A 10,266-nucleotide genomic window follows, 5' to 3' on the forward strand; every position below is an offset into this window, starting at 1 on the left:
AGAGACGGGGTTTTACCATGTTGGTCAGGCTGGTCTCAAACTCCTGGCCTCAAGCAATCTGCCCACCTTGGCCTCCCAAAGTGCTGGGATTACAGGCATGAGCCACCATGCCCAGGCCATACACGTTCTCAAAACTCTTCTCTCCCCTTTTTTTCTTCTTCACTGATATTATGAATCAGTTTAGTGTCACTTTAGAGCTATGAAGAGTTTAAAGGCAGATACAGGTAGAAGATAGAAGAGACATTATTAATAGCTAATGTTTACCACGTGCTTAATTTGTGCTGGGTATGAGAAAATTATAATTTACAAATGAAAAAACTGAAGCAACTTGCCCAAAGTCATCACAGTTAAAACTAATGATAGGGCCAGGGTTAGCACTCAGACGGTCTCATTCTGAAATGAACTCAATGTGGCAAAAGGGCATCAAAGAAACTAATCTGGCTGCAATGGGGTGTTCACACCAGAGAGTGGTAACAAATCAAACCTAGACAGTGAGTGAGACTAGATAATGGAAAGTCTCCAGTGGCAGATAAATAAGGGATTTGGATTTTATGACATACTTGTAAAGTACAAAACTAGCTTTCACAGAGTTGCTCTCTCAACTTACTTTGTTGCACTATAATGTGGAAATATGGGGAGCTCAAATTCATCTCTTACGTTTTCACCAATCCCTAATTTAACTATTCCACTTGGGTTTTCTTTAGCCTGTTGATACGCTGGATCATGTGGATTGATTTTCAAATGCTGAACCAGCGTTGCACACTTGGAATAAATCCCACTTGATCAAGGTACATAATTCTTTTTATATACTGCTGGAGCCTCCTGAGTGTTAATGTAGCCAAAATTCAAAAAGATAATGCCTCCTTTTAAAAATGGTTGATATTCCCTTCAAATTTCTCCACTGCAACCAACTATTCCACTAATAAATTGTTCCCTCAAACTCAAAATGTTAGACTAATTATTTTATTGGGCAAACTCAGCCTTTACATCCCATCTATTGAGTGCTTAGATGTCTGAGGCTCTTGTTGAACTCAGAACACATGGATTTCTGCAACAAGTCTTTAGTTTCTCAGGCTTCAGCCTCTCTTCATACAACTGCCAGATCAACCACACTGAAAACCATCTTTTTTCAAAAATCCTGTCATTGTTCTTATCACATCAATTCTGCTCTTCCATTTATTAATTCAAAAAATATTTATTGAGCGCTTTCTTTTTACTGAGCGCTTTCTACGTATAAGGCACTGGCTAGAATCTTATCTAGTAACAAATCTAATAAATTAGACTTTTAAAAAATACCAATTGTGGTAAATGCTATTAAGAGACAAGGGGCCAGGCGTAGTAGTTCAAGCCCGTAATCCCAGTACTTTGGGAGGCAGGCAGATCAGTTGAGGTCTTGAGACCAGACTGGCCAACATGGTGAAACCTCATCTCTACTAAAAATACAAAAATTCGTCTAGCATGGTGGCAGGCGCCTGTAATCCCAGCAACTTGGAAGGCTGAGGTGGGAGAAATGATTGTACCCAGGAGGCAGAGGTTGCAAGTGAGCCAAGATCGCGCCACTGCACTCCAGCCTGGGAGACAGAGAGACACTGTCTCAAAAAAAAAAAAAAAAAAGCTGGGTGCAGAGGCTCACACCTGTAATCCCAGCACTTTGGGAAGCCAAAGCGGGTGGATCACCTGAGGTCAGGAGTTCGACCAGCCTAACCAACATGGAGAAACCCTGTCTCTACTAAAAATACAAACGTAGCCAGGCCTGGTGGCGCATGCCTATAATCCCAGTTACTCGGGAGGCTAAGGCAGGAGAATCTCTTGAACCTGGGAGGCAGAGGTTGCAGTGAGCTGAGATCATGCCATTGCACTCCAGCTTGGGAAACAAGAGCAAAACTCCGTCTCAAAAAAAAAAAAAAAAAAAACTCTACTGCTCAATAAATAATAGCGGTCTTATTATACAAGGTGCTCAATAAATGCCTCTGAGTTTTTGTTTCTGTTTTTGTTTTGAGACAGTCTCGCTCTGTTGCCTAGGCTGGAGTGACTGGTGCAGTTATGATCTCAGCTCACTGCCGGGTTCACGCCATTCTCCTGCCTCGGCCTCCCAAGTAGCTGGAACTACAGGTGCCCGCCACCATGCCCAGCTAATTTTTTAATTTTTTTTTAGTAGAAACAGCGTTTCACCGTGTTAGCCAGGATGGTCTCAATCTCCTGACCTCGTGATCCGCTTTACACCTTGGCCTCCCAAAGTGCTGGGATTACAGGCGTGAGCCACCATGCCTGGTCAAATGCCTCTGGGTTTTTTAAATAGCTTTCCTTTTTTTTTTTTTTTTTTTTGAGACAGGTCTCATTCTGTTGTCCAGGCTGAAGTGCAGTGGTGCAATTATGGCTCACTGCAGCTTTGAACTCCTGGCCTCAAGCAATCCTCCCACCTTAGCCTCAGCTCCCAAATAGCTAGGACTACAAGTGCATGCTACCACAGCTGACTACTTTCTTTTTTTCTAAAGATAGGGGTCTCACTATGTTGCCCCAGCTGGTCTCAAACTCCTGGCTTCAAGTGATCCTCCTGCCTCAGACTCTGAAAATGCGGAAATTACTGGGCCTGGCCTAAAAAATCTTTTATAAAGCTAAGTCCCAAAGAACTTTCTAAGTCTAAGAATTCAATTCTCCAAAAAGTTTTGACAAATTTAGCTACCCCAGTTTTATGCTTCATGGCAAATCATAGAATTTTAGACTAAAAAAGCTACGGGCCACCCTTCTACACTTGATAACCACCTCCTGGCCTGAAATATCAATCCACTCCTTTCCGCCTAGCCAGATCTCCCTTCCATCTTCCAGGATCCTCTAGTCAAACGGGATGCTTCCTTTGTCTCACCTATGGAGGAAGTGATGCAAAGTCAGTTAACCAGATTGGGACCAATGATGTGACATGGAGAAAGACACTCTTTTGAAGATCCCTTCCAGATACATTCTGAGATCTTCCATGTCTACTTACCTGTGAAAGTCTTTAAATCCCAAGTTTATAATATGTCATGTATTGTCTTTTAAAAAATGTTTTTGTCCATAAGTAATCCCTTCACCATCTAAAACATAACAGTATGGACCTCATTCTGCACCCAATGAAAACTACCATGGCACTTAACTGTAAACAGGAAAATGACAAGATCAAAAATGTAACATATGTAAAAGACTTGTAACATTATGTTACAACATATGTAAAATGTTTCAGAAATGTGAATCATAGTATCTGGAGTTGAATCCCAACTTGAGGTCTTGAATAAATTATCTTTCTAACCGTTTCTTAATTTGCAATAACCCACGAAAACTGAAATGTTTGTATGATGGTATGTTTACAAACACACTTTGAAAATAATAAACATCAGGCCAGGTGCGGTGGCTCACGCCTGCAATCCCAGCACTTTGGGAAGCCAAGGTGGGTGGATTACCTGAGGTCAGGATTTCGAGACCAGCCTGGCCAACATGGCAAAATCCCATCTCTACTAAAAAAAATACAAAAATTAGCCGGACATGGTGGCACATGCCTGATGTCCCAGCTACTTGGGAGGTTGAGGTGGGAGAATCGCTTGAACCTGGGAGGCGGAGGTTGCAGTGAGCCGAGATGGCCCCATTACACTCCAGCCTGGGTTAGCAGAGCGAGACTCCGTCTTGGGGGGAAAAAAAAAAGTAATAAACGTCTACTCTAAAGGTACCATTGTTTACCCTAATCCCCAAATCTACTTTTCTTAATTCTGCTAACTCTCACCAATCTTCTGTTATCTTTCTCTCAAGAAAAGGATCTTTTCTTCAGTTCTGCACTATCTCATTGAAGTCCTATTACTCCTAATTTGCAATACCAGTGTTGTTCTATCCCTACGTTCCGTTTCTTCTATAACCTACATAAACTTTGTCAAAATCTGTACTTAAAATCCTCCAATGACTTCCAGTCATCAAATAACCTACCTTCTAAGCAATCTTGGTAGTCTGAAGAAATCAACTGGCCTTTGCGGTATCAACTTCCACCACACCCACACAGCTACACGGGATAAATGGTCTCCAAGTCTCTTCATGCTCTTCCCTAACTTTGGACCATTCTGAATATCCACTACCATGTGTCCTCTAAAACTCAATGTCCCCCTGCCATAAAACAAATGGGACTGCTCCTCTCTCTGAAATACCACAATATTATATTCTTATCTTATGGACAGCACGTCTAATAGTTGTACATGTGCCTGTCCAGCCCTGTGATTGATAAATCTATACTCACAGAGCACAGGCTGAATCTTACAGATTTCACAACCCCAAAGGACCCATCAGGTTCTTTTTCTTTTTAAACTGAGATGGAGTCTCACTCTGTAGACCAGGCTGGAGTGTAACGGCGCGATCTTGGCTCACCACAACCTCCGCCTCCCGGGTTCAAGTAATTCTCCTGCCTCAGCGTCCCAAGTAGCTGGGATTACAGGCATGGGCCACCACGCCTGGCTAACTTTTATTTAGATACTTTTTTTTTTTTTTTTTGAGACAAGGGTCTCACTCTGTCGCTTGCCCCGATCTCGGCTCCCTGCAAGCTCCGCCTCCCAGATTCATGCTATTCTCCCACCTCAGTCTCAGTAGCTGGGACTACAGGCGCCCGCCACCATGACGCTCAGCTAATTTTGTTTTTATATTTTTAGTAAGAGACGGGGTTTCACCATGTTGGCCAGGCTGGTCTCAAACTCCTGACCTCAAGTGATCCACCCGCCTCCGCCTCCCAAAGTGCTGGGATTAAAGGCGTGAACGATAGCATGAACCCATCAGATTCTTAATATTTGCAGAAGATTTTTCTAAAATGAGAGTTTTCTAAAAGTTTTCTTCCAACTTTAGAAATAAAAATCATGCCATCCCATCAAAGAATATATGATTTTCACTTTTAGGCCAATCATTAGTCTAGATCTACTTCCAAACAGATTTAGCTCAAAGCTTATCTTTCCTCTGAAGTACATACGTATTATGCTAAAAACTGTCACGCAAAGAATATATAAGCAGCTCTGATCCAGAAATGCAAGGAAAATGTATGTGAGAAAGCAAGAGTATTTATCTCCTCACAGAGAACAGAGTAAGAGCTGGTTTATAAGACATAGATGTACTTTCAAATAGATGTACTGAAATGGGAAAATGAAGAGTAAGACCACATATAGGGTATACTTCTTGGTGTTACAATTTTGAAAACGGATTACTAATGAATGTCTAAAAATTTCACTGCTAATACTCATTTGTCCTCAGATAGGACATCCTTGGAAATCAAGCTCAGGGGGAATTTGTGTAGACACACTGCACTGCATGGATCGGTTAAATATCCCTTCAATCTCCTCCAGTTTACCATCTTCCTTCTTCAATGTCTTAAGATTTTCATTGATTTACTCAACAAACATTTGACACCTACTACATGCCACAAAGTTAAAACACCAGAGAAAGCAAAAGGAGTAAGACACAGTATCTGCCTTCAAGGAACTTACAGCCAGCTGTATCTGCCTTCAAGGAACTTACAGCCAGCTTCAGAGTGTTGGTGAGTGCACATGTCATAGTGTTAATGGGTGCTTTCATGATACAGGGTCTAAGAGGAGGCACAAGAAAGGAGCAGTCAAATGGGAGAAGCAGTCAAGTTAAAGTTCAACAGAGATGGGGGACACCTGACTAAGGAGGAAGGGGAAACATATTCCAAGAGTCAACATCACACTCAAAGGCAAGGAAATATACAACATGGCCCATCAAAGCTTTGCAGATCCACAGACAAGCACTAGACCTACAAAATCAGAATCTGCATTTTAAGAGCCCCAGGCAATCATGCTTACTAGAGTTTGAGAAGCCCTGCGTTAGAGCACTTCAAAGTAGTAGTCTGGTATGGCTAGAACACAGGATGCCATGGTAAGGAACTCACAAGAGATGATGCTCCAGAGGCAACTCCAGCTCATAAAGCACCTGTGCTAAAGAGTCTGGATCTCATTCTGGACCCAATGGGAGTCACCACAATGCTCAAGTGTAAGTAGGAAAATGACATGATCAAATTACCAGGGAGACTAGGGAATGATGATGGGGTTGGAGGAAAAGGGATGCATTCCAAATGAAGCAGATCTAACAGGGCTTAATCATTTGTGCAATCAATAAATGGGGGGTGAAGGGAGTAAGAGATGAATGAGAAAACAAACATGTAGATATCCAGGATCTTTCTGGAAGGCAGGTAGAAACAGCAACATTCATGAAAACAGGGAACGCAAGAGGAATAGATGTGAGAAGGAGGAGGAGTCCAATTTGAGCTGTGTTGGCTTTGAAGTACCTATAGTTCAAGCAGGTGGATGCGTCTAGTAGACGGTCCATATGTGGGAGAAACATCATCAGATAGGTAAGTAACGCCCTGAAAAATGAAAAAGGTCACAAAAGAGAATGAAAACACTGAGAAAACATAGAAGGACCACGGGTAAAACTACCAAGAACATCAGCATTTAATAGGTGAACAGAAGAAAGAGGAATGAAGCAAATGAGACAAATCCTAAAGAGAAGAGAATCTAGAAAAACGGTGTCATCAATACTGAGAAAAGGGTCTCATGAAGGGGAAAATGGAAGAGTAATATGTGAGGTTAAGGCCTCAAAAGTGAATTTGGTAATTAAAAGAGGTCCTCTGAAAAAGTTAAATAAACATACATCTTACACATACACAAGTCAGTAAAAGGATAACTATCAACTAATGGCTCTATGGTTGACAAAAATTAAGGGTGATTTTTAGTTTACTGTTCCCACCACCCAGGTTTTGCAACTATTCCTCGAGGTACTTTGAGGAATAATTTTTGCAACTGTTCCTCAAGGCACTTTTGAAATAATTTTTCAAAAATACAATTAAAAAATTAATAAACAAGATAATAATAGTCTGACAGTGGTGTGACTGCAGTGAGTAGGAAAGGGAATGAAAAGTGAGGAAATCAGAGACAGAGAATTATGGACAGGGAAGAGACTGAGAAGCTTCTAGAGTAAATAGAGTTCCAGGAAAGGTTCTGTGTTTCAGGTGGGCAAGATCTGGGCATGTTTACAGGCTGTGGGGTAGGAGACTATATACAGTCCCCAGAGTTCAGGAAAAAGAGGGAACAGTTACCTTTATTGCCCGTTATCACCTGAACACACAGTGGTGAACAAGACAAAGTCCTGCTCTCATGCAGCTTACCTTCTACTAAGGAAAAAAAAAAAAAACCACAGAGAAATAAGTAATGATATCAGACAAGTGAGGTGTGCCACGAATAAATCTAAAATAGGACTGGCATGTTTTGGATTGAGTGTTGAGGTAAGGCTTCTCTGAAGCGACATTTGAGATCTGAATGACAAGAAAGCAACTTTACAAAGATAAGTGGGAAAGGCCTTTACAGATAATGAAACTGAGGAACTGAGAGGTTAGTAAGATGTCTGAGATTATGCAGTAAGTAAACAGAACCCAGGTCTGATGAACACCTAGACCACCCTTTCTACTAAACTGTGTTCTCTTTATTCAGTTCTCCTCAAATGCAACAGTGAAGATAAAAGAAAATGTGGACCTTCCCCTGACCTTACAGAAACGCTGAGGACTACAATAATAAGAGTAATGGGCACAACTTTCTCAAAAGAAACTCTGAAAGCCAAGAGATGCATGTAGTTCTGCGCTCAGAGGCATGATTTCAGAAAGTTAACTGTTCAAGTCTAATATGAAAACACAGGCAGGCTCCAATTACAAGTAGGTTACATTCCAAAGACTATAAGTTGTTAAGAAATCATAAATTATTTTCTCCACGTAATTTTACAGCGAGATTAGGTGTTCAGGCTGGTCCACGAAGGTCCACATAACAACCTAAGTAGTAGTTATGACTACTGTAGTAACCAACAAAGCACTTACTATGCATCAGGCCCCATACTAAGTGCTAAATACAGATAATTCTGAAATATTCCTAACACCATTACTACTCCCATCTTATAGCTAAGGTAACTGAGGCCTGGAAATGTTAAGTAACTTGCCTAATGGCATAATGCAGATAAATTGAGGATAAAATGCAGATAAAACTGGAGTAGGCTGCAGTCTGGGCCCAGCCTACTGCAGATCCCTGGCTCTCAGTCCTTATGCAAGCTCTCAAAGTACCTTAATTTATAAGCATCAGTCTCTCAAAATCATTTTTTCTCCAAAGCTAAAAGCTCAGCAACCTATCTCCCCTTCTCTGGTGGTCAGAATACTATTAATAACCAAATGAACACTTCCATCAACTTTTTTTATCCCCTCCACTACAAAAGTCTATACCAAACCTATCTCTGATAAATCTCAAACCATGAGAGCATTTAGTCGCACATCTGACACCCACTGAGAGTTTAACTTGCCTTTGCATCCCCAGATTCCAACAGAGCGCCTTGCATGTGCTCATTCATTCAAAGACACTTATAGGCCGGGAGCAGTGGCTCACACCTGTAATCCCAGCACTTTGGGAGGCCGAGGCAGGAGGATCGCTTAAGGTCTGGAGTTCGGGACTAGCATGGCCAACATGGTGAAACCCAGTCTTTACTAAAAGTACAAAAGTTAGCCTAGCATGGTGGCGCACACCTGTAATCCCAGCTACTCGGGAGGCTGAGGCAGGAGAATCGCCTGAACCTTGGAAGCGGAGGTTGCAGCGAGCCAAGATCGCGCCATTGCACTCCCACCTGGGCTACTGATCTCGAAATAAATAAATAAATAACAAAGACATTTACAAATCCTGCCATGACAGTTACCAACTCGCACAACACCTTCCTAAACGCTGAAGAAAAACCCCACTCAAGAGAACGCAGGCAAAAGTCCAGACTAATCATAATCCAGCATCCAGCTTTAGGCCATCCGTGGCTCACCCAAACTCCCAAACCATTCCCCGCCGCCCCCTCCCACGCAAAAAGCTAAATTTCTCAGTATCTAAATGCTAGGTGGTTACTGATTACCAATAGTGACCCCACGTGGGACACCACCCAAGCTAGCCGCGTGTAAGGAGGAGACCACCACCCGACTCTCCAAAGCAGTTTTCAAAGCCCCCCCTCGTCTTCGTTGACCGTGGGTACCCCGAGGACAGTAACACCCAGGCTGAAGTGGCGAGGGTAGAATTCAAGCCAGAAACAAGCCATGCCCGCATCCGTGACCTTCTGAAGGCGCTTAACCCTGTCACCCGAAAACCCCTGGTAGGGAGCGTGGTGCGGGGCACGGGGAGGCTCGGTCCTGGGGCGGCGAGGAGGGTGGCGAGCACAGGCGGGACCCGGTCCCTGACGGCGCCCACGACCCCGGGGGGCCCTCGCGCCGCAGCCTAACTGGAAGAAGGGCCTGGGCACTCACCCGGCCACGGGCCCGGCGCGAGCGGCAGGCAGATAGGAGGCGGCATGCGGCCGGCCCGGGCCGCCAGTGAGGAGGCGCAGGGAGAGCGGGAGGCGCGGGGCCGCCCCGGCACGCAGCAGCCAACACGAGGATCTCAGCAGGGCTGCCATGGCTCCAACGTCCCCGCAGCGGGAAGCACGTTCCGCCAGAAGGACAGGAGGAGCACGTGACCTCAGGGTCGCCCGGCGCGGCAGAGACCAACTGCAGGGCGCGCCAAATGTGGGGGGAGCCAGGGATCGTTTTAGGTTGGAAGATGGAAATCCGCACTTCTCTGAGAAGAGGGGAGTCAATGTGATACTCATATAAACGATGTTGCTTGTTTCATTATCGAAGCATTTCTTTTCCGTCTTCCGTCTCCGATCTGGGCATCGTGTTCATTCGCTGCACCCCCGCACTCCTCTGTTCGTAGAGCCGCAAGGGGTCAACTCCGCCCAAGTTGGCGCAGAGGCTTGCGGGAGGCCAACTAGTAAAAACACCGAGAACTCTCGAGAACAGCCGACTATGAAGATCCCAGGATGAGACGGTTTCCCCGCCCCCGAGTGCAGACGTTGCAACCAACTTTCAGCGCTGACGCGATCTCCAATAGGAACGGCCCTTCACTCTCAGAAACGCGGGCCAGAGAAACCGTGGAGGACTTTTCACCTTGCCGTTTGCCTCCCAGGTTCAACATGATAGGATTTGGATTATTAGGGCCTGGGAACAGCGTAAAGGAACGCGCGGGTCACCACCTTAAGCGCGTATGCGGAGCCTCGCTTTAGGAAATAAATGAATTCTACCAAAAGTCCTATAGTTTTAAAACTGGAATTGAACTGTCTTCCCAAACCCTCCACGCCTACTGCGCCTCTCCCTTCAGTAAATGCACATATACATGTGAGAAGTAGAAGAACAATGCAATTAAGTCTCCA

At 44.2% G+C, this 10,266-nt stretch overlaps 1 protein-coding gene across 1 annotated transcript in view; it reads right to left on the reverse strand.

The window, feature by feature from the left end:
* LRPPRC (leucine-rich pentatricopeptide repeat containing) overlaps positions 1 to 10,136 on the reverse strand; it is a 142,795-nt gene extending 132,659 nt beyond the window's left edge. The window contains exon 1 of the mRNA XM_011978201.1: positions 9,323 to 10,136. Coding sequence (XP_011833591.1) covers positions 9,323 to 9,663 — 341 coding nt within the window. The 5' untranslated portion in view covers positions 9,664 to 10,136. The remainder of the gene's footprint in view (positions 1 to 9,322) is intronic.
* Between the last annotated feature and the right edge of the window lie 130 nt (positions 10,137 to 10,266).

Source organism: Mandrillus leucophaeus, unplaced genomic scaffold (genome assembly GCF_000951045.1).
Source record: "Mandrillus leucophaeus isolate KB7577 unplaced genomic scaffold, Mleu.le_1.0 Scaffold190, whole genome shotgun sequence".
Lineage (NCBI taxonomy): Eukaryota > Metazoa > Chordata > Mammalia > Primates > Cercopithecidae > Mandrillus > Mandrillus leucophaeus.